The 26,274-nt window shown below is 41.8% G+C and overlaps 1 protein-coding gene across 1 annotated transcript in view; it reads right to left on the minus strand.

The window, feature by feature from the left end:
• LOC147137922 (neurexin-3a-like) overlaps positions 1-22,011 on the minus strand; it is a 34,566-nt gene extending 12,555 nt beyond the window's left edge. Inside the window, exons 1-2 of the mRNA XM_086050053.1 lie at positions 21,756-22,011; positions 5,904-7,045 (exon numbers count right to left, since the gene is read on the minus strand). Coding sequence (XP_085906179.1) covers positions 5,904-6,588 — 685 coding nt within the window. The 5' untranslated portion in view covers positions 6,589-7,045; positions 21,756-22,011. The remainder of the gene's footprint in view (positions 1-5,903; positions 7,046-21,755) is intronic.
• Between the last annotated feature and the right edge of the window lie 4,263 nt (positions 22,012-26,274).

Consider the following 26,274-nt stretch of genomic DNA (forward strand, 5'->3'; position numbering starts at 1 on the left):
GACGCAGTATCAGTAAAGTCTGGTCTCGACGCCGGTTGGCTGATTCTGACCGACTGGGACCACGTGGATCGATTGAATATGCAGGAAGGAAACCGGGGACGGAGGGTCGCTGCCCAGCTCTAGTAACAACCAGTCCTAACACCCAATACTAATTAGGATGTGAATACTTTTCAGAAAAGACGGAAACTTTATTTAATCACACGGAGAACAGGAAAAAAAAAGACTCAAAAATAAAAATCTTTTTTTTTTGGTTTGTCTGAGGCTGAGTGCGCTATCCCTCATTTTGCCTGCACAGCAACTCTGGACACCTCCATTGACTAATGTGCATGTTGAGCGTGTTGATTCACTAGCATGTCTCCATAGACACAAGCCTATGGGATTTAGTCACTTAGTGTGGGGTCACTCTCTAATTGCTAAACACAGCAGTTATCTTTAACGTCCTGAGCTGTCTCCTGATTTCCACAACAAAATCTTACTAGCTGTTTTGCCACTGCATTGCCTCTCCCACCATTTACTGGGAGTACTGACCGACTCAGTGCCACTGTCATGTCCCATCTTCCTAGTCAACATAAGAGAATAAAATTCCTATCCAGCAACACAGTTTTCATATTTCATTTTATACTGTTACTTTTCCACTCCTTTCCTTGCTTCTCTTTTCTCCCTCTCTGTTTGTCCCCTCTCAGAATGGAAATCCAAATAACCACTGGGAGTGTATCAAACTGTATGGTATCACAGTAAAACTGCTCCAGCATAAAAAGGCATACAGAGCCGCCATTCTGCATGACCAAGCAGCCAAGCAGAACTTGTTGAAAAAAAAAAAAGATTCTAGAGGACTCATGAAAAGTAGATAAAGAGCTGAATTGTTTGTACCTGTCATCAGTTTGTGTGATTGCACATTCAAGACTAATTTCTTACAAGCGGGTGTTGCCTGTTCAGGATATACTGTATTATATATTACATATAATATATATATATATATATATATATATATATATATATATATATATATATATATATATATATATATATATATATATATATATATATATATATATATATATATATATATATATATATATATAATATATTCCAGGGTGCTGGAGAGGAGGGTCCGTCGGGAAGTAGAATCTCAGATTCAGGAGGAGCAGTGTGGTTTTCGTCATGGCCGTGGAACAGTGGACCAGCTCTTCAAAATCGGCAGTGTCATTCAGGAGTTTGCCCAACTAGTCTACATATCTTTTATGGACTTGGAGAAGGTGTTCAACCATGTCCCTTGGGGAGTTCGTGGGGGGAGCTCTGAGAGTATGGGGTACCAACCCCCTGGATATTCTGTCACTGTACGACTAGTGTGAGAGGTTGGTCCCCATTGCCGTTTGGTTTGGTGAACTCAGTATGACGTCTCAGATCTTTGCAGACAATGTGGTTCTGTTGGCTTCATCAAGCCGTGATCTTCAACTCTCGCTGGAGTGGTTCGCAGCCGAGTGTGAAACGGTTGGGATGAGAATCAGAACCTCAAAAATCTGATACCATGGTCCTCAGTAAGAAGGTTGAGTCAGTCGGTTTCAGTCAGTGGAGTGCTCTCTCCAGGTAGTGGAGGAGATACTGCCCCAGGTGGACGAGCTCAGGTATCTTGGGGTCTTGTTCAAGAGTGAGGAGAAAATGGAGTGGATACTTCAGGTCAAGACTAAGCTCTCTACCTACACCTCAAAGAGAAGGAGCACACTTTTGAGGGGAAAAAAATTACATATCGTCACTGTCTTGTGAAAAACACTTTTCTCCATGTTTTTTCATTTTCTTATTTTTACATAAGTCATGTTTCTGCGTTACAGACGTCGCATTAAAGTGAAAATTTAAAAAGTTTCCAAAATTAGAGATACGTGTTTTGCACAGGACAGCGACGATATTCTGGACAGAGAGGTGATAAGGTTTGAAAGAGGAGTGAAAGAGGCCATCTAACAACTAAACTACAATGCCACCATTTCATCCATCCTAAAGGGACACAATGATTTTGCCTCTCACAAACAACAAAAATACTGTCCCAGTGTCGAGGCCGCACCACTAACTTTTTACAACTGAATGGGATATAAATGATGGAGATTCCACCCCACGACTTGTTTACTGACAAAAGCCTCTCTGCAAGGCATGAACTGATGAAGCCCGCTCAGATGAGAGGCAGGACATCTTCTAAGACAAACAGCATTCCAGTTGCAATCCATTCAAAGCTTTGAGAATGAATTGACCTGAATGAATGAGAATATCACCAAGCATAAACCATTGTCAGTTAATGAACACAATTTGTTGCTACATCTACAAATGGAAGTTAAAACTCAACAACACTCAGAAACACCTCCAACTTCATGTCTGAGATGGACTGACTAAGTGGAAAAGTCTGCTGTGGTCTGATTCATTTCATTTTGTTTTGGGAAATTGTGGACGTCATGTCCTCCAGGCCAAAGTTGAATAGAACCAACTGGATTTTCATCAGAGTAAAGTTCAAAAGCCAACATCTGTGACGGTATGGGGGTGTCTTAGTTCCCATGGCATGGATAACTTGCATCAAAAAGGCACCATTAATGCTAATAGGTACATACAGGTTTTGCAGCATAATATGCTGCCATCCAGGCAACGTCATTCTTATTTCAGCAAGACAATGCCAAACCACATTATGCAAGTGTTACAAAAATGTGGCTTCGTAGAAATAGTGTGAGTACTACACTGGCCTGCCAGCAGTCCAGACTTGTCTCCCATTGGAAATGTGTGGCACGTTATGACGCACAAAATACGACAACAGAGACCACGGACTGTTGAGCAACTGAAGTTGTACATCAAGCAAGAGTGAGAAAGAATTCCACCTGCAAAGCTTCAATAGTGTTCAGTTCACAAATGTTGATTGACTGTAGTTAAAAGGAAAGGTGATGTAACACTTTGGTAAACATGCCCCTGTCCCAGCTTTTTTTAAATGTTTCAGGCATCAAATTAACGAAAGAAGTTTATCAGTTTCAACATTGATAAAAATATTTTCTTTGTAGTGTATTCAGTGGAATATAGGTTGAAAAGAATTTGCAAATCATTGTATTCTGTTTTCATGTTTTGCACAATGTCCCAACTTCATTGTAATTGGGGTTTTTACTGTACATTGTATGGGTTTTATTTCTGAAAAAATATATGTAGCTTTTGTATTATTGTGGTCTGTAAAGGGATAATGTATTGCATTGCAAAGGTAACCATGGTGGAAGTGGACTCCATGAAGAATAGCGAATGAAGAAAAGCTAATGGGGATCCCAATAAATGCAATGAAATGAAAACTGCACAGCATAAAACTGAGGTGATTTTTTTATGGTTTGCCTTACTTATGGAGAAAAATATGCAAACCTTTTTATTTGTCTGCACTGAGAGGCATTTTAAAGAGAAGAACTGAATCAAAATGGTTTTAGAATAAATTCTTAATCAACTGAAAAATCTTCATTTACAAATTTATATCTTGTGGCTGATGGTTCATTTTAGGCGTGAGTTTATTGTTTATCAAAGATGTAAAAAAATGTGTATTGATTTTAAATAAACAAAGCTTTTTATAAAAACACTGGGAAAAATTATTATTGGATCAATTTCAAATGATGAGGGTCACCGGAGCCTATGCAAGCTGTCTTCGGGCAGTAGGTGGGGTACTATTATTATTGTTATTATTATTATTAGTAGTAGTAGTAGTAGTAGTAGTAGTAGTAGCAGCAGCAGTAGTAGTAGTAATAGTAACAATAATAATAATACCCCTAAGATGAATTGAATGGATGGATAACGCAGCATGCAGCACTTTTCAATGGACCCTAGGACAACCTCATATCAAATACAGTACAATAGCTGTATCAAATGTTCTGCCTTCACAAAGTTGCTAGAGAAGTACTAATATGTATATTATTATTATTATTATTATTATTATCATTATTATTATTATTATTGTTGTATTTTAAAGTAGTACAAAACTGTTGGGGCATTATTTTAGCAGCTGTTGTGCAGAATATTTCATATAGCTCCTGAGTTATAAATTGCAAGTGGTTGTAATGTTGTTGCTGGTTAGTGTAAGCAAGGGAGTGTTTTGTGTTTGGACTGCAGGGAGAAAACACATGGGAAGCTGAGGTTGTTGGGGAAACTGGTGGGCTTTTCGGCAGTGCACCACTGCAATTCCCAGCACAAAAGAATGTGATATAAAACACCTGACATCTTGTGATTGGGTAATGAAAAGGGGCCTGGTGAGCTCCATTCTCTCAAGAGGCATCCTTATCAGTGACTGCAGAACCAATGTCATTAGAATGTGTTGTACTGGCTAGCAGTATTTAGATTAGCTTTCAGATTTTACAGCTCGGTCTCACGCGCACATGTACACCCACACACACACGCACACACACACAAATACATACATGAGGGACAAGCACAGTGAGAACCTGGCGAGCTCACAAAGTCAAACAACCCGTGAGGCTGCAACAACCGGTGAGCCTGCAACATTTGGTGCAATAGCTGAAGCAATCCTTTGAATAGCGAACAATAAAGAAAAAATGTAGAACATTTTACATTTGAAGGTCATTGTGGTAACATATCGTTTCTATGATATGCCATTCCAAATATACCAAATGATCATTTAAATAGGACTACAGATGTCTCACCTATTTGTTATTAAAAGATCAACAATGGATCACCCAAAAAGGCCTAAGGCAGGACTGTTCAATTGTGCAGGTGCACAATAAGGTCGGAAGTAAGGACACAAACCATTAATAAAACAGATAATCAATCAGAGATTTGGCAAAATGCCTAATCTCCTCCCTGAATTTTAATGCCTCAGCAGACGTCTATGCTTTGTGGAAATTGTTTGGGGAATTTGGTTTTCTGCTACAACACAGTTGTACCAAACTGAACAAGATGAAGTGTTTGACGTGAAAGAATGTCAGTGGTGTCCTGTGTGTTGGTGGCACTTGAGGAAGGCGTAGAGGTAGTAGGAAAAGTAGTTGTACTAGCGTTGGTAGATGTACCGGTAGTTGTGGTCATCTTCGCAATAGAATCGCTCAGGTTGCTCCCCCTCCCAGATTTCACTCACCTCTAACTTTGCTCTCCCCTCCTCATGTAATAAAAGTGGTGACCTGGTTTCCCAATATTTTTATTTTTATCTATACACTAGATCAATGGTGTCCAAACTACAGCCCGCGGGACATTTGGGCCCAACATCCATTGTTCAGTAGCCCGCGGCATATACTAAAAATGACATTTGTCATGACCCACATGGCTAGTTTATAAAAAAAAAAAAAGTGGAGGAGGGCAGAGATGCCACAAGTATTAACTAATGACCAAATTAAAACAATTACTAAATCCTGGTGAATAAATATTATTCAATTTTAGCAGGAACAATTGTTCCTTCCGCATTCTGCTGTGTCAAGATCCAATTTATGAATGTATCACATTAACCAGCCTCAAGTAACTGCTTTAAAAATGGTCATCTTACGACAGTTTGATCTTGTTTTGGTTCTGAAAGGGATTTGGCAATGCATCGTGGATCTAGTCGAGTGGGCTACAGGGCCGTTGGCCACCCCCAAATCTTAAAAAAATCCTAAACAATTTTTCTTTTCACCTTTAACAGAAAACTGTTATGTCACAGTTTTTCAAAATAACTACACAATATAAACAATTTATAATTGCTTGCTTGACTGATTTTAGCGTGTTGAACAAATTGGAGCTGAAGAATTTTAAAATGGCCCTTACATCCTTGCATTTTTATGAACGCAGCCCTCAGACGAAAACGTTTGGACACCCCTGCGCTAGATCTTGCAAAGAATTTGTAGTAAAATGTCATGATTATTTTTAATTGATGTTTGCCACATAGTGAAGTTGAATGAAAAAAGAGGTAAAGTAATGTTTGTTACCTTCTGTGCAGAAGCGGCCCTTGTATTCTGTTTTGGAGCAATCACAGACGGGTTGTCCATCCACCACTGTGCACGTGCCGCCATTCTCACACGGGTTCACAGTGCACCACCCCTCAGACTCCAAGGGCACTTTAAGACTTCCCAGGAACAGAGGTTGTGACTTGCCGTATTTCAGGTCTGTGATTGTGCCCTTGAAGGGCTGCATGTTTCGCACCGTGGGCAGTGTGAGCGCACCACTGCGGATATCCTGAGGCACTCCACCCAGGAACAGGTCACTCACGATTTTCATGAACTGGCGCTGAGGCCGCACTTCATCTGCTTTTGCTTGTCCATCCAGTGCTAGAACTGTGCGCAGGTTATACCTGCTTAGAGTCGCAAAGTGCCAATTGTTGTCATCCACCCTTCTGTCTGACACAACTGTAGTTTCAGCACAGTCAATGCTGAAACGGAGCTGAAGTCGACCCTCGACCACAGACAGCTGCAGAAAGTCACAGTAGCCTCCATCGTCAAAGTACAGCAGCAGTGCCTCTGAGAATTCTGTCTTTAACTGGAAGCTGAGATCACCACGGATGCTGGCATCCCAGCGGAGGTAACGAGCCCACTGACCTGGTGTGCCTAAAAATTGCAGTCCCATACAAGTGCTGAGGAACAACTGCAGCTTGATAGAAAAACTTAGGAGATCCATTCTTGCAAAAAATATATTAATCCAACAGGATGTTTGATTGGAATTCAGTTTGGTTGGACTAATTTGTGTTGGGTTTTTTGAATTGATATATTCAAATAAATATTGTATTGCGATAAAAAATATATATCTAAAGGGAAAAGGGCAGTAACAGGATAACAGTCGTTGCGGTTAACAGTCTTGAGGCCGATCACATCGGGAAATTGTCGAGTAGCTGGCAGGCATTGGTCTTTGCTTTCCTCCTGAGAGTCCAAAGAGTGAGAGGAGGTAATGTTTATTTATTTTAGGTTTTTTTTTGTTTTTTTTTACACTTCTGTGCACATAATTTCAAGATTCATGGTGCAAGGTACTGCTTGAAACAACTCCGCTGGCTATGCTGTTAAGCAGAATTTTCTCCTTCATGTTTCACACTGGGAATTTAAGCAGACGTGGGATCTGCTTGACTCTCTTGGCGCCATTACTGTCAAAAACAGAGAAAAAAGAGGAGGTCACAGAAGGTCAATAAGCATTACACGTCACATCAAACTGTTTTCTTGCTTCTAAACCTCATCATATAACCAACACTTTCAGTCAGACGATTTAAAGTCTGCAAGGTTTTCAACCTGAAATGAATAATTCAAAAGAAAGCAAATAGCATTTGGAAGATAATGGTTAAAAACTCACAAATCTACATATGACATATTCACCAAGGAATTTTTTTAATTCTCATCGAAAAACGTCAACGTTCAAAACTTTTTTCTTTCCAGATGAGGTGCAAAGAAAAGTACTGTTATTGTTGTTTTTTTTATTATTATTCTGATTTCCTGCAAAAGAAGGCTACAACAATCTTCTTAGTTTTTTGGGGGGGAAAAAGAATGTGCAATGCCATGGTCTAATTTTACACTCATATCATCAAAGAAACGAGGCACGGAGTTTAGAGGTACTGTCCAAGCTTTTCACGTTAAAGTTTTTTTAATAATATACAGCGATTTTATTTATTTTTCTTTCTTTTAAAGGGGACGTCAACCCAAACATGTTTTTTACAATCATATGTTCTATGCAGGCCTCATTGTGGAATATGAGTTAAGCAGCAAAATCCACCCATTTTTAGCCATCTCAGGGGGCGGCCATTTTGTCACTCTGTCGACAGAAAATGACATCACAGATGCTCAGGGCTCACGACTAGAGCTGGGCATTTTACTAAAATTTTGCAGTCCGTTTATCGTCGTGCAAGACGGTAAAACGGAAGCGCTAACGGAAGCGTGGTTAAAATAATAGAAGGAGTGACCAATGGGCGATTACTATTTGGTTCGGCTTGACAAATAGAAGGATAGACAGATGGTGGAAGGGTCCCCAGGCTGCAGGCGGATAGTGATGGACGAACTCGCAAACTTTTGTAAAATGCCCACCTCCGATTATCAGAAGGCCTTGTTTCATACTAGTGAGCCTGCATAGAACATATTCTTGAATTTAAAATATTTAGGTTGATTTCCGCTTTAAATTTACAAACACTATCTATCCACTGTCTTCCATTTCCGTTTTCATGGGAAAAGTCATATTTCAAATAAAAAGTCAGATTTGACACTGAAGTCAACCCAAACATTTTCTTCACAATAATATGTTCTATGCTCCTCCACTAGTCTAAACACAGCATTCTGGTTAATCTTACTTTTGTAAAATATGAATTAAGAAGCAAAATCCAGCCATTTTTAGCCATCTCAGGGGGCGGCCATTTTGTCACTTCTGTCAACTGAAAATGACATCACAGTTGCTCAGGGCTCAGGTAACAACCAATTACACCTCATGTTTTCTGAAGCTAAGCCATGATTGGTCGTTACCTGAGCCCTGAGCAACTGTGACATCATTTTCAGTCGGCAACAAGTGGCAAAATGGCCGCCACCTGAGATGGATAAAAACAGGTGGATTTTGCTGCTTAACTCATGTTCCACAAACACAATATTAATCAGAGTACCATGTTTAGACTAGTGGGGTTACATAGAACATAATATTGTAAAGGGTTTATTGTAAAGTGTTTATTTTTGGGTTGGCTTCATCTTTAATAAGAGAAGTAGACCACGGATTTTTAGTATAATGCCCAGCTCTGCTAACAGCAATATTTGGCTCCACGGTGTCAATACACATCATTTCAGTAAAACATATTTTGAACCCCCCCCCCCCCCCCACGCACACACACGAAAAAAAAAAACACTACAAAAATGAAACTCAGTTAATTTGTTTAAAACTGTCTCACAAGAGGACACCAATAAAAGCAGTGATAATTTGGTAATTTCTTCGGATCGGGTGATTTTTATAGCATTTGGCAGAGAAAAAAGATTGATGACTCAATCATCTACTGAGGCTGGTACAGTATGACATGTGACGATTGATTCAGTTTCCTATCCAGTTGTGCTTTTGCCAAGTTTGCTTGGGAGTTTGCATGTTCTCCCATTGCCTGCGTGGGTTTTCTCCGGGTACTCCGGTTTCCTCCTAAATTCCAAAAACATGCTTGGTAGGTTGATTGGACACTCTAAATTGCCCCTAGGTGTGAGTGTGGGTGTTTGTTTGTCTCTATGTGCCCTGCTATTGGCTGGCAACCAATTCAGGGTGTCCCCCGCCTACTGCCCGAAAACAGCTGGGATAGGCTTCAGCAAGCCCGCGACCCTTGTGAGGATAAGCGGTATAGATAATGGATGGATGGATGGATGGAATAGCGAGCTAGTAAATGTTTACATATTGTGAAGATAAACCATTGCCCATCCAGCCATTTTCTGAACAGCTTGATCCTCACGGTCGCCGGCGTGTTTGAGTCCACTGCTAGGATTGTAGCTTGCATAGATCAGTTTCTAGACAATTTATGTATTTATTATTTGATCAAACTACAGTGTTTAGTGCAGACCATAAAAATTTGAATTATGGAATTCACAACCCTGTCTTTACCAACTTGAACAAGAAACAGAAAGAAAGCTCTCCAAGGAAACTACACATTCTGTGTCCAAGACAGGTTCTTGACCATTCCACTGTAGCTGTGGAAAATATTGTTCTGAATGTCTGTGCCTTCTTTTCTACAACTGACAAAAGGACTGAAAGACGTCAAGAGTTTTGTAATGATGATGAAAACATTGACAAAAATAAAAATGTAACACTGTTATGGTCACTCCATCCAACTGGGGCCGTGCCCCGAGATGTTGTGGTGGGTGTACCTTATTTTCATTTAATAAAGTTGGCAACCTAAAACATCTAAAACATGCAGGATAGCGTCCCTCGAGGACTGGATTTGGACACCCCTGCTTTAGCAGTTGAAAGGCCAGGCTGAGTCTAACCAAGGTCCAGGCAGTAGCAAGTGGAACCCCCGCTGAGGCTAGTAGAAGCCCAGGCTGTAGATGCTAGGGAGGCCAGACTGAAGTTAAGAGGCCCAGGCTGTGGCAGGTAGATGACCTGTCTAAGGCTAGCAGAGGCCCAGGCGATAGAAGGTGAAAGGCGAGGTTGAGGCTAGCAAATGTCCCAACTCTAGCCAATATATTCAATGGAAGGCCAACCTAAGGCAAGCAGAGGCCCCATCTGTAGGCTCAGCTAAGATAACAAAGGTTAATGCTATAGCAGGTGAAAGCTATTAGATTCTAAAATCCATAAAAGCATTCAAGAAAGCTCCTTAGGGAAGGATTCAAGAATAATCCCTCCTTAGTGAACTTCTTTTGCTCAAAACTAATGAAAAAATAAAAAATAAAGCACACTAAGACAGACAGATCAAAATTCAATACGCACTGATGACAAAGGACAGTGCAGGCAGCCATCTTGCAACTACATTTTATCCAAAACTAGATATACTGTACATAAATTTTGAAATATTTTTGTTATCATATTTCATTTTCATTATTTATTTGTTGTCTTATTCAAGGTGACTCAATTCCGCAGTGCCATCTATTAACCAGCCATGACTGGTTAAAAGTCTAAACAGCCCGTATTTGGTGGTCCAGTGCTCTACATTTATGGTGCACCACTCCCAGATGGGCATGCTCAACTCCTTCACCAAGTCCACAAAGCACATATTGTGCAAACTCGCATTCACTGCCCAGGACTCTGCTGATGGTGTAGGGCTGGTTCACTGTTCCACAGCCAGGATGAAAACCACACTGCTCTTCCTAAACCTGAGGTTCGACTTCCTGACTGACCCTCTTTTCCAGAACATCGACAGTAATTAGGAATTATGATCCCTCTGTAATTGGAACATGCCCTTGGTCAAGGGGGACCACCAGCCCAGTTTGCCTATCCAGAGGCACTGTCTCCCTAGTCCACATAATCTTACAAGAGCATGACAACCAAACAGCCCCACAACAGCGAGATCCTTCAGGAAATCCGGGCAGATCTCAATCTCTTTACATCCACCTTGGCAACCTCAACCCCAGTGATAGGAGAGCCCATGTTAGAGTCTCGATAATGATCAGTGGAATTAAGGAGGTCGTTGAAGTATTCGCCCCACTGTCACAACGTCCCAAATCGACGTTAGCAGCATTGTCACAACCGCAGTATACTCAATGTTAGTGGTGCACTGCTTCCCCTTCCCGAGGTGCTGGATGGTGACCAGAATTTTCTTGAAGCATTCTGGCCTCACCAAACACCTCCCACGCCCTCAACAACCACCAAAGCTGCATTTTGCTTGGCCTGCTGGTACCCAACAGCTGCCTCCTGAGTTCCACAGATGAAAAAGGCCTGATGGGAGTCCTATTACAGCTTAGCAGCACACCCCACCACCAGTGTCCACCAACGGGTTCGGGAATAACATGACAGGAACTGACCACCACCGAGCAGCTCCAGTTGGGTGCCTCAAAAATTGAGGCATACAATATGAACATGGTCCACTCAGACTGAATATCCCCTGCTCCCATGGGAATGTAGTCGAAGTTCTGGCAGAGGTGGGAGTTGAAACTTCTTCCGACAGGTCTGACCAGCATCTTTCCCCATTACTGGAGTCAACAGGCCTCCAGGTGGCAATCAGTTGACAGGGCCATCACTCTCTTAACCTGAGTCCAAGACATACACAATTTGGGTTCAAGCTAGGGTAGATATTCTTCCCATATCCAGGTCTCACTGTCATTGTACACATTCCCCCAGCAGAACAAGGAAGTCCACAGCAGTAGCAATCTCCACCCTCTCACCCTCAAACAATTCCAAAAATTGTGCGCTGCTATTTGGTGAAAGGCACAAACAATAGTAAGGATCTGTCACTCCACCCCACAGGATAAAGGGAGGCTACCCTCTCACCCACCGGGATGTACCTAAATGTCTAGCCTGGCGAGCCGAATTCATTTTCTTTTGAACGAAATTGCTTCAGGAAATCCAACCTCCGCCGCGACTCATACCCGGTTAAAAACAAACTGTGCAATCAGTGATTCCTGTAAATATATACTTTGTGAGCAACGTCACTCTTTGGCGGCAGAAGTTCATCCTCATTCAAAAGAGAGACGATAATTTGTTAACATCATTCAGCATTATATACGTTTTAAAAAAGCAGAAACACATAAAGTCATTAAAACCCCTGCAGCAGACAGCACTGGAAGCATTTATTTCGAAAGAAGAGGTGTTTTTGTTTTCTGACATCACGTCTGCCCTTCGCTGATTGGTTCATTTTGCTGTCTGCCAAGGTCCCTGCCGGTACCAAACAACATTGCACCCTTTTAGCCTCTTACACAGGTGAAGAGCCCATGGGACAGGAGACGCATGTTACATCTTCGGGCTGTGCTCCGCCCATCCCTATGAGTGCAGGCCCAGCCACTAGGCACTTGTCATTGAGCCCCTTTGCCAGACTTGGCTCCTGATAGGGAGGGAAAACAAGGTCCATTGATTTTGTTTGTCATTGGGTGCTAAGGGCTTGAGCCATGGTTTATTTGGTCTCTCTCCTAGGATATGTCGTGACCTTCCCAGGGGCATAAAGTGCCATAGTCCTCCAATTTAACTCTGAGCCAATGGCTAAGATAAGGAAGGAAGAAGAAAGGACTCAGGAAGGAGCAAACACAATTATATATTATATATATATATATATATATATATATATATATATATATATATAATATCTGTGTTTGCCCTATATATATATATTATATATATATATATATATATATATATATATATATATATATATATATATATATATATATATATATATATATATATATATATATATATATATATATAATTACATAACAAAGGGAGCATTCCATTTCTTTAAAAAAAGGAAGGGAGAAGAAAATTATTTGGTGATATTGCAGATTGCTCACAGCTAACAAGTAGTATTTGGCTGGGAGTCAACAATCTTAATTAAAATTGCTTTGATAGTGCTGCATTTTTCCTCTCCCACAAAGGTTGTTTGGAGTTATCGGTCATCTGCCGGGTAAATTAATTCCATTATTCTCATGGCAAAGCATGACTATCAGTCAGCCAGGCAGCACGCCTTTTATCTGATGATGAGTCTGGAGAGACAGCTTTCTGCTGAATCCAACTGAATACAGAGAGAGACACGCACATACTGTATCTTCACTGTAAATGAGAACGAGAGCAGGTGCCATGGCTGAATTTGAGGTTGTAAGAGTGAAAGTTCCCAGGCTCCGAACCGAGCTCCGAACCGAGCTTCGGACCACATATCCTCACGAGGGCTGTGGGGATAAATATATATATAATATATATATATATATATATATATATATATATATATATATATATATATATATATATATATATATATATATATATATATATATATATATATATATATATATATATATAACTTAATTTGCATTTCATTGCGGGAAATAAGTATTTGATCCCCTACCAACCACAAGCAATGCTGACTCCCACAGACCATCGACATACTCCTAATCTGCATGACAGACAATCTTCCCAAACTGTCACATATATAAAAAGCCATATGCCCATTGACTCAGTGACACGCCAACATCTCCACCATGGGAAAGACCAAAGAGCTATCTAAAGATGTGAGGGACAAAAATGGTTAACCTAAACAAGGCTAGAATGGCCTACAAAACCACACGTAAGAAACTGGATGAGAAGGTGATACCCGTTGGTGCAATTATTCGGAAGTGGATGAAGTACAACATGAGTGTCAATCGATCTACGCTGGAGACTCCATGCAAGAAATCACCTCTTGGGGTCTCAATGATCATGAGAATGGATAGAGGTCAACCGAGAACTACACGAGAGGAGCTGGTCAATGAGCTCAAGGAAGCTGGGACCACAGTTACCAAGAAAGCCATTGGTAATACACTGAGACACAATGATATAAAATCCTGCAACGTGTGCAAGGTCCCTCTGCCACCATCAAGTATGACAGTGGAAGCATTATGCTTAGGGGGTGTTTCTCTTCTAAAGGGACAAGTCGACACTTCACCGCATTGACGGGAAGATGAACGGGGTCATCCATCACAAAATCTTGGGTGATATTCTCCTTGCCTCTGTCAGGACACTGAAAATGGGTCATGGATGGCATGCAGCATGACAACAACCCAAAACACAGAGCCAAGGAAACAAAGGAGTAGCTCCATAAGAGGCACATCAAAGATATGGAATGGCCTAGACAATCTCCGGACCTTAATCCTAATGAAAATCTATGGTGAGAGCTGAAGCTTTGAGTTTCCAAACACCAGCCTCAAAACCTCCAGGATTTGGAGATTATCTGCAGAGACAAGTACTAAAAATTACTCCTGGTGTGTGTGCCAACTAGGGATTTGCCACCAAGAATCAAATCAATTAAACATATGATCATAGTGTATTTATATATATGTATATATATTGCGGGTGTTCGTTTGTCTCTGTGTGCGATTGGCTGGCAACCAGTTCAGGGTGTACTCCGCCTACTGTCTGATGACAGCTGGGGCAGGCTCCAGCGTGCCTGCGACCCTTGTGAGGATAAGCGGTATGGATAATGGATAGACAGATAGATAGATGGATGGATGGATGGACGGACGAACGGACGGACGGATAGATAGTATTCAGTATATATATATATATATATATATATATATATATATATATATATATATATATATATATATATATATATGCAAATTCCATTATGATCAAATGGAATTTTACTCATTCTTAAGTGACATACAGTCACTAATTGAATACTGTCTAGAATACTGTCTAGATCAGGACTAGCCGCATGCGGCTCTTTGTCCGGTTCCATGCAACTCCTGAAGCCCTTTTTGAAAATGAGTTCAGCTGGGCGCAGCGCAGCACCCCTCCCCACTGAGGGGTGGGAAGCACAGATCGGTGCGGTAAAAGTTCCTTGCTATCACCCTGGTCTTGTTTCGCTGCAAAATAATGAGACATTCTTCTTAAAATGTAATTTTACTCGCCAATGTGGCATTTCAGCACCTCACTTCCGTGTTCGTGTTACGTGGCCAATCGGGTGATTGTATTCACAATACAGCCACTCGACATCCACCCCTTGCCTCGGACATTGGACACACATCGGACACATTAGAGAAAAGTTGCCCTCCAAATTTAAGCATCTCAGTAAGCACAGAAAAAGAAACAAACAAAAAGATTATTTTATTTATTGTTACTTGGCTTTTTCTATACCTGTTGGCTTTATTCACGGTTTTCCTGTGTTTCTGACTTAATAAGCAAATAAATCACTGTCAGTCGGCAGTATCACATTTCAAATGTTAAGAAATAAGAAATATGATACTGTCAAATTAGTGAGCAGACCGTATTGTGAACTTTCCAGCAATACAGTGAGGCTTACTGCAGTGTTGCACTAAAACAGTTAGGTTAAAAATAACACAATTTGGGTTCAAAATGGACCGATCCACTATTTGAGTCAATTTGACCCAACTTTCTGGGTTATATTAGCAGAAAACAACCCAAAACATGGGTAGTTTTGTACAAAACCCCAATAATTGCTTTGTACAAAGTAATTGGGTCAAATTGACTCAATTAGTGGATCGGTCCATTTTTTACCCAAGATTGTGTTATTTTGAACCCAACTCTTTTTAGGATGTGGAAGCTTTCACCCAATATCGCAGTATACATCATACTGTGACATCAAAACCAAACCATGAGCTCTTGATATTGTTACAGCAGGTTTATCTGATGAAAATGTAATTTCGGCCCGCGATAGGATTGTGAGGAAAAAATTCTGTTTTACACAAAGTGAGCAATACGGTGTGTATGGACGGCTCGTTTGAACGTGGTGATGGACCAGATTACATTTGACAATCAAGTTACCAAGTGTGTGTGTATGCTGTGGCTCTTTGCGGTAACACCGTTAAAATTGTGTCTCTTTGCCTTTGAGTGGTTGGCCACCCCTGGTCTAAATTGTCCCTAGGTGTGACTGTGAGTGTGAATGGTTGTATGTCTTTGTGTGGCCTGCAATTGGCTGACAACCAATTCAGGTTGTACCCCGCCTACTGCCTGAAGACATGTTGGGATGGGCTCCAGCACGCCCGCAACCCTCGTGAGGATAAGCAATTTGGTTTATAGATAGATGGATAATATAAAAGATGTGAACCTAAATATTTTCCTTATAGTATGCGTTTTTTCCTTTTCAATAGGTCAAAGCAAACACTAGCTTCAAGTTACATCTGAAACATCAAGTACGAAACAACCATTATAATTCTGTTTAAGCACACTGTTATCAAAACTGAGTGAATACATTCCCCAGGTCGAATCTGTACAAACAGAGCCACTTATCTACTTTTGTAAGGTAAGAAGTAGCGGTCTTCTAATCTGTCTTCTATTTTTGATTTCACACAAACACAAAGAATCCTCTGAATTTGTCCCGTCATCCGTCGACCATCAGCAAAATGAGCGTCCGTCAATGACGGAATGCTCAGCTCTGGCAATACATATTCTATAAAAGAAAATCGATTGTGTTCAATAGAAACAAGTATTGATATGATAGGTTTTAGAGCTGGAATTGCAATATTGCAATATCGAGAAACTATGATTTGCTCAAGCCGTCAGAATCTGATGCTGCTCCATGCCTAATTCCATGAATGTATTTGTGCAGGTTTGTTGAGTCTTCTTCTTCTTAGAATCCAATAATCAGACATGTGAAACAATTACGGTACATGAGATGTCTCGCTTCTGCTCTTGTTCTAAGAAAGCCAAATACTCAAAACCACTCTGCCGTCTGTCTGTCATCCATTCTGCTTAAAAGCTTTTACAGTCACAAAGACGGCTTTTTTTACGTGTAACTCATTGATGCGACATGTCGGCTGTCGCTCACTTGGCAGAGTGGGTCATCCAGTGACCGAAGGGTCGCAAGTTCAAATCCCCGCTCTGTCCGCTGTCGACCTATCCATGGCTAAGACGCTGAATCTCAAGTTGCCTCCAGATCGGCATTGTGAATGGGAAACTATTCTCAATTTAGCCCACTACACAAAGAAGAAATACATGATGTATGTAGCTCTCTGTGTCCGCCATATTTTAAGTGTAGCATTTTTCTTTCTTCTTGTATATTTTCTGTTATCACAGTGTCAGCTAATCAACCACAATTCTTTCTAGAGCTGAGGCTTGAGGCGTTGAGATTTATAAAGACCTGGCTCAGAGAGTGGGTAGATGGCTTGGTAACGGCACGTGCACACGCGTCTCTGCACTAAGTGCTCCAGCAATTTAGCAGTGCACTCAAAGAACATTGTTGGAATCACCACAGAGATGTCACTTGAGGCACTACATTACATTTTACATTTATCGCCTCTTTTAAAAACCCAAAGCATATACTGAATAAATGCTGGCTTGTTTCAGCATCATTTTCAGGTTTCTCCGATGTAGGAGCGTGCGTAAGTGTGTGTGTGTGTGTATGAGCGAGGGGCAGGGGGGGGCTGTTACATGTGTCTGTGCTTGCCTTTGGTTGCAGTTTGGGGACCGTCGGGGGTTAAAAGGCTAAACGCCATGGATCATTGTTCTCAGTGAAAGGATCTTTTGACCAGCACCACAGGGACGAGTCGACGTACACACGCTGACAAAAGGCAGCAGCACTCTGGAACCTATTAACAAGCACTGTGGAGGTTGCGTGAGTGTGTGCGTGAGTGTGTACGTGGGGGGGGTAGCGTATTCGTGTGTACGCGGGTGTGTGTGTGGGGGGGGGGGGGGTGCGTGTGTGTGTGTGTGTGCGTGTACGCGCGTGCTTCAATGTCGCACTCGCGCACAGCAACAAATAAAACAACCCGCCAGCGGGCCCCTTGTGTTTAAATGGATGCCACTTGACAGTCATTTTACAGCAGGTGACTCGATCACATGGACAAAAAAAAAGCCGCAGCAACGCATAGTCGAAATGCGGCAACAAAATGTCCCCCACCCACCCGTAGTATTTGCTATCTAAAAAGACTGAGTGCAATCTCTAATTGATCGGCATAATTCGGCTATTCAAACAGTGTGTTTGATATTTGCTATATTTGCTGCAGTGAAATGATTTGTCCGGCACTGACAGTAACTGGGAGGAGGAGAAGACGAGTGGAAAGAGAGCGAGGGAGGATGTTCCACCTCATCCACTCCCACTCACGCAGCTCGTGAACCGCCCAGACATCAGCCATCCTTTCCTCCTTCCTCTCCTCTCTTTATCACGTTGCTCTAGCACAAACATTTGTGTCTAGGCACACACAGCTGCTTTTATCCACGCCAGCCATTTTAGGGTTTTCTCCTTCTTCATCAAAAAACAACCGATTTTTAAATCACATTTTAAGTCGGGGTTTTTAATAGTTGTATTATGTGCGTGTCAACAGATATTTTCTGGGTGAGATATCCAGTGTGGTGTGCTTGCAGGTATGATGAAAAATAAGATCTATATTGGTGTCGTTTTATAAAGTATTTGCTGGGGGAAATAGCTCGAGGTAAGTATACAAAAGGGAGTAAATACTCTTCCTCTGCAACATATTTATACCAAAACATTTGAGGAAGAAAGCAGCTCTTAATTTTGAAGCCATTTTAGTTGGATCTGTATCTAACTGAAAGAACTCGGGGTTGATTGTTACACGTCAAGTATAACGGTTCATGATCATGACACAAATGGCGTCCGTACAAGTGTACCGCAAAAGATAATTATTTGAATCAAATGAATTACATTGCACTCTTGCAGGGCCTCATGGATTCGCATGCATATTCCGATGTTAATGTCAAGCAAAGCTTCTGAGGTTACCACCACAGTGACAGTCCATGTTTGTAGGCTATTATAACCTACGACTTCAACAACAAAAAAATGTATTGGATTTAAAATAATATATTCAGAAAATGTATAATCCAGATAAACAATAAATGTAATACTCCACAATATCATCTATGTTTTTAATGTTCTGCCAAAAATGTTGGTTCGTTGGAGGGGGAAATAAGAAAACAATACAACCATTTTGGGGGTTGGCCCGATTAATTTACAAACGCCGATCTTCAGAGAAGAGAACAATTACATAATATCTTTAAACCAAACTACCAAGAAAAATAAAGACACTTTTATATTAAAAAGAGGGCAAATTAAGGTTTCTGACTAACCTCTATTTACAATTAAAAACATGACTATAGACAAATAACCGCAAATGTGAGTGCAATGAGAATGTCTGCGCGAGGATATCGGCGAATACACGCGTGGGCGAAACATGTTATTTCCCCTCTGTTCTGCAGGCAGGACACGCCTTCTTTGGGTTGTGTGGTTCTGCTGCAGCACCCTTCACGGCATTACATCACCCCGTTAGAGAGCACCAGCATCCCACTTACACACACAGACACACACCCACACACACACACACACACACATACATCATATGGCTAAATATGCACACGGACATACACTGTAACAAATCATAAACATGACAACACGCCATCACTGCAGACGAGACGAGACGCACGCACGCATTTTACACACAAGAGCGCCTCAAATATATATGGCACCCCCCCCCCCAAAAAAAAAAGCCGTTTACGTAACACCTTTGCGTCTGATTGAAATGTCCTGCTTTTCGTGATTTTTAAAATTCGTGCTCATATCATAGCTACAGACAAAAAAGACGATAGCCATTTATTTTGGCGTATTTATATCGTGTGGGAGTATAAACACGAGGCAGCCGGGATATTTTACACACGAATGTAGGCTACAGATTCAAAGAGAAAACCTTGATCTACGAAGTGAGCAGTCGTCTAAATACTGCATAATATTTGACTTTCCACGCCCAGAAGGGATTAGTGTTACCTTGAGAGCCCTTGGCTTTTTGCGCTTGGTTTGTCAGCGTACTTCATCACCTGCCAACCGAAGGAAAAACAGCTCGGCCAAATTAACAGAATGCCCGATGACGCTTCGCCAAACTAAGAAAAAGGGACGAGTTTAGTTTTGCGCCCCCCCCAAAAAAAAATAAATAAAAAAGTTTCCGCCACAGAATGGCTGTAAAACCGTATATTTCAAGTTCTAAACACTGATCACACACCCACAATAGAATATTTCAAATCATTGGCAATGCGGTATTTGACACACAAGGTGTAAGTAACGAATTAGAGACATTATGAATCCATTCTGAACTACCAGTGCAAGTCACCGCTGTCCTAATGCATGACTGTTAGTCCAAGTTCAAGGATGAAACACCTTTGGCCCATTGCCAGGGAAAAGAGAGCCCACTGCGGTCCACGCCCATTGCCAAGCTCTTGGGGAAAAAGCCTGATTGGGAATGCCCTCCGCATAAATGCACGAGATTCATCTAATCCTAACTCCTCAAATTGGACAAGGCGAAACGTGCATCAACCACGCATTAAAATTTCGTGCCAGTTTAGACCTTGACAACAGTTTCATCACTATTTTCCCCCCAAGGCGAACTGACAGAGGCCTCCTGTATTATTTCCGGGCAGGTAGACTTCTACAGCAGCAAATTGGGCCTCGTTGCTGTTTAAACGTGACATCCAGCAGCATAAATGCCCCAAAAAGAGCATTCACATTTCGATTTCTGTTATTTGAAGCTGAGCCACAAAGAAGGCCGAGGCGTGCTGTTAAGAGATCGCTGAAGGTAACATGAGAAAGAAAATAATCAACGATTGGCGCAAAATGCAGCATGAAAGGCAGATCACGTTGAAGCTTAGAGGGAACAGTTTAAAAAAAACCTGCGTTTCAGAAGACGTCATTTTAGGGAGGTAAAAAAAAATCAAGTCATTTTGATGATTTTTTTCACCACGCGTACGCCCGCGACCGCACACACGCGTGCACACACGGACATTTCCTCACGTGCACGACGATTGCGGATGTGATTACGGGCTGCCTTGTAAAAAACATTCTGCAAATGCATTTAGCTTGATTTCAAATTGATTTATACACAGGCAAATGTCATTTTTTAAATAAGAAAAATTAATCAAACATGTGTGATATGGAAGGACGATTACAATTTGTTGCACTAATTCTGAAAAGTGCGCAAGCAATTGAGATTTGGAGCCGCAGGAAAACGGCGCATAAATGGACGAATGAGACGGATTTTTCTCGGTTGCCCTGAGAAAGTCAAGTCTACGAGTGAAAGTCATGTTTGAATGATCGAAATATGTCCAATTCGACAGTAGTATATTTACATGTCGCGCGTGTGTTGCGCACGAGCATGTGCGTGAGAGAAAGGAAGGCGTGTTTGATATGCGCAAAGGGTTGCGCCTGGCGTGTTCTATTTGTTTTACATCCTAAAGGGACCCTGACGACGAGAACAATGCGAGGACATTGGACACCTGCGTTGGAGTCATTTATAATTAATCCAAACACAAACACAAACACACACACACACACACACAAGGAATGGGAAATAATAAAGTAAGGGGGAAAAACATGTCTCCGGGTGGATGGATATTGACGCAGAGCTGAGATATGCAGTCAAAAATCGGTTTTTTTTTTGTTTTTTTAATAATTCGAAATTATTATACAATTAGAAGGCATCGCCTAGAGGAGAAGACGCGTGTAATTCTATCCCCTCTCGCCACACTGCTTTTCTTCCACTGTGCTGTCCACAGGCCAACATGAGACATTTTCCAATTTTGAATCACCCCAAAACGCCACTGAACGAATGGGGTGTATGCTTGCACTTTTGTTGGTATTTTAACGTGTACAGTGGTGCGATACCTGAGATCAAGCCATTTTATTTCCTCTTAAAAAAATACATTTCTTCCAAACGAAGTTCCATCTGCTAGGTATAAATGAGACTATAAACAGCAAAAAGGTGATGTTTTCTGACCTCCGTCAATCAGACCAGCAAGAGCATCAGAATGGTAAATCCAGTTTTAGGTCCCCAGGGAGCTGCAATTGGAAATCTTTTTAAATCCCGTTTGCAGGTATTGGCGCTCGTGCAGATTGGCAGGGTGGTGACCAGCAGACGTTTTCGGGATGACTCTCACGTCCCTCTTCACAGGTGCGTCGACCACGGTACACGGTGTCCACGCAAGGGGCTTGTCGCTTCAGATGCAGGCAGAAGCGCGCGCACGCACGCACGCACGCACACGCTTCCCGCGCCCACGCGCACAGCTCGGGCCCGCCCTTAGAGCCAATAGCGGCGCGCGTCATTTTAAAGGCGCACGGCTCTTCAGTGAGGCCGACGCACGCGCGGACAGAGCCGGAGTACACGTGTGCTTCGGTGGGCGCCGTGGAGTGACTGGATCGAGACTCTGGTGGTTTTGAGCGACACGCGGGGCCCACACCGCAAGCTCGACTTTCACGCAGCGTGGTTCACACTGAAACTATTCATTCCAATCTGTGTTCATTTGAATAGGAATTGAAATAACAAAAAATACACTCAACAGCCGAAAGACAGGTGCGCGGCCTAACTCGGTAAAATGGCTTTGAAAAAAAAAACCACGATGGCAAATATTATGACTGTATTGCAGCGGTGTAGACGCGTAACAAAATGTTGGCAATATGATGCATTTCAGTTAAACACCACTGCAAATAAAATAGATACATCTCACAGTATGAAATGTATAGGGTTTTCTTTGTATATGCATTTTTATATTGATCTCATAATGCAATGTGGTTGTTGTTTTTTTGAGCCGATATCTCACTATTTTTGAAAGAGCAAAATAATGAAAAAGCAAAAAATCGCATGCGACTTGCCCAACCCGGCATTTCTGTATTAATCGCCTTTAAGTGTTTTAGTAAAACGTTTCATCTCTACTTTAAATGGCAAGTAAAATCTACTGATATGTTGGCAAGCAGGTTAACGACAAAACTATAATATATACATCTAAAACGTCCACTAATTCTATCCTTATAATTTAAGGCCATATGCACAGTGGCCAAGGCACTGAAACCCGCTGCACAATTCAAAGTTAAGATTGTGTTGCAATTAAAATAATTCATATGCACTGTACATCATTTGTAAAACAATCAGTAATTAATGACGTTGAAAATAATCAAATTGTAGCTTGACTGTAGGGACCTTTGAAAGGTTTTCCAGAGCGTGCGTGTGTGTTCATGGTATTTGTGTATTCGTGTGAATCCATTTTCTCTCTTCACATTATCTCCACCTCCAGTCTCCTTGAAAGGACACACTACATTTCTATCTGGGAGAGTGTTACTTTAGGAAAAGCCAATGCACCTTGTGTTCCCCAATAGGCCTACATGAAAAGCACTACATGAACAAAAGTCTTGGGACGCAACGAATATATGAATCAATCAGTCAGAGACTCATCTATGTGCTCGTAGGGTCGCAGGTGAGCTGGAGTCTACCCCAGCGGACTGGGCTGGGGGTTGCCCTTGACGCCGGCCAATCACTGCAGGGTACAGACTGTATCGACATGCAACCATTTCTTCATATGAACAATTGAAAATCTTAATGAAGCTGCTTGTGAGATTCGAACCGAGGACCTCTCAAATGTGGCTGACTCAAATTCATATGCTGTGTCCTCCAAAGGACAATTCGCAGTCTGGGTCCTTCGAATACTTGGAAGGCTGATCCATGTAGTTTCCGTGGACTGCATAAACCGTGGAGAATCTGGACAAGCTTATTTAGCTGTGCGCAAATTTATAGGCAGCTTTCGCCAAACACAGAATTTGTCGGTCACATGACGTACCTTCCGGCGCCACTCGACCTCATGCAAATGCGCGACCTGCAACATCTGACCAATGTTACTTAAAGGTCCTGATAGACGAAACCAACGACGGAGGTCGTGAAGCGTCGTGGCGTCTGAATGCGCCGTCTGTTTGGTGTAGTGATCACCGTCGTAGCGTCGGACGCCGTCAGAAAACGTCTGGTGGACGTATGTTGAATCGGCGTCGTAAGTCATGGCATTTGGTCACTTTGATTGGCTGTTAGCTAGCAAATCAGCGCTCGCAGCACCAACAGGAAGTGACAAATGCGGGAAAACAGTGAGCACGCCTCCGCTGCCTTCATCTTCTTACAAATACAAGAGCGAGGGTTGACAATGTAAATATTTCACAATACCGTGTCAAGAAAGTGATGGTTTACTTCGCGTGGGAGTTCATCGTGAGCGAAGAATAGAGCCGAATGCAGTGTTTACATTTTTATAATGCGCCCCCGGCCAACAGCTTTCCGGTTGGATTTTTCGAACCGTGAGAAATGATGACTACCGCCGCTGATGGTAAGCAAGGGTATTACATCTTATGCATGCGCAGAAGGTACTTTAATGGTCAGCGTTGCTGTCTGTCGTTGCGGTGTATTCCTTCAACGTGACGTGACGACAGCCGGCCGGACGCCACAGGGGGTAAGCGTCTGTCACTGTTGGCCAGCGTCTTTTTGGTCTATCTAGGGCTTAAGCCTTGGCTCAGGAATGGTCTCCATGGAAACGAAGACCGTTTTTGAAGGCCGCATGTGTTAGTGTGAATCAGACGACAACTGCGAGAAAAGAGTTTCAAAACCAAGAAATGAATTCTCAAGAAACGAGACCTTGTCTTCCTTCAACGCCACAAAACTGCCCATTTTGACTTTCCCAGGGAGTATCAAACATGGGACATTGAAAGGTGGAAAAAAAGTCCGCTGATAGTGTAGTGGTACACACGCCTGAGTTGTGTAAGGGCAGCGTGGGATCGATTCCCGCTCAGTGACAGTGTCTATGTGTGCCCTGCGACTGGCTGGCGACCAGTTCGGGGTGTAATCTGCCTTCGCCCATTGACGGCTGGGATAGGCTCCAGCAACTCCCCGCGACCCTATATAGGATAAGCGGTTTGGAAGATGACATGACATGACAAAGGTGGAAAAAAGTTTTACTCTCTGATGAGAAAAAAAATTGAACATTAACTGTCCAGATGGCTTCCAGCGTTACTGGCATGACAAGGAGATCCCACCTGAGATGTTTTGTACACGGCACAGTGGAGGGGGTCCATCATGATCTCTTGGATAAAATGCAACATGGGAATCTAGTTAAGGGCAAGTCAACCCAAGCATTTTTTTTTCAAGAATATTTTCTATGCAGGCCCACAAGTTGAAACAAGGCATTCTGATAAATATTGTGATTGTAGAATATGAGTTAAGCAACAAAATCCACCGTTTTTAGCCATCTCTGGGGGCGGCCATTTTGTCACTTCTGTCGACTGAAAATGAGTTGCTCAGGGCTCGGGTAACGACCAATTTCTGAAGCTGAGCCATGATTGGTCGTTATCTGAGCTCTGAGCATCAGTGATGCCATTTTCAGTCCTCCTTGTGCTGAATGTGTTGTGTTTGGGTGGCTGACCGCACTCCGTTCACAAGGCTCGACTCTGATTAACTTAACGGCATATTTTAATAAATTTATGAGTTTCCAAATAGAACGTTGTTCAAAAATGGCGTTCATTGATTAGTGTGGACGAGACTGGTGAGATACAACAAGGGATTATTTTTTAGTTTGTCGAAGTTGGTAGTCGGAAATGCTAACAGAAGCCTGTTTAAAATGATAGTCGGACTGGCATATAGGCGATTACAATTTGCTTACGAACAGCGGTAGGGTACCGCGGCTGGAGACAGAAGGCGATAAACGGACCACAATTTTTTTGTAAAATGCCCAGTTCTGGTTAAATATAATGCAATAGAAAAACTAACGAAAATCCACACTATTATAAAGAAATAAAACACTTGAAAAACATAACTATTTATTGCTCATTAACTTTACCACAGGAGGGGAAAAAAGAAGAGACTAGAGTTCCTAATTCAAAATGTTTTCTTCGATAATAACTTTATTTTATCACTTCTGTCAACTGAAAATGGCAGAACAGATGCCCTGAGGGCTCAAAAAACGACCAATCATGGTTCAGTTTAAGAAAACAGGTGAGATTGGATTGGTTGTTACCTGAGCAACTGTGATGTTATTTTTAGTCGACAGATGAAGAAATTAGGCTATGAATCTCAGCTTCTCACATCGATTATGAGGGAGATATCATGATGATCATGTTGGAAGTCTGACAAGTTTGAGAACCTCATGCTCGAACAGAGTATTTATATGTACAGTATGCGGGGCTTCCAGTGCATATCTTTGTTTTATATCTGTAAATAAATTATTATTAACAGCATCAAAAGCACTTTCTCTGATTTATTTTTGTTGTTTTATAGTTAGAGGTGCCACAAATGTAAAAACTATAAAGGTCAAAGTCACTGTTCTGCTTGACCAAAAATGATTATTCTCCACCTTTTGGACGGAAACTGGTGTTTTGGTGTTTTGGTGTTTCACTTCATGTTCGCCTGCTGATTTTCAGAGAACAGAAAAAGCCAGAAACAATCTTTTTTTTCCTTTTCTCTACTTTTTGTTTAGTAGGTTTGATGCTCACATTTT

This window comes from Filicampus tigris, chromosome 13 (genome assembly GCF_054856515.1).
Source record: "Filicampus tigris isolate MCC_2025a chromosome 13, RoL_Ftig_1.0, whole genome shotgun sequence".
NCBI lineage: Eukaryota > Metazoa > Chordata > Actinopteri > Syngnathiformes > Syngnathidae > Filicampus > Filicampus tigris.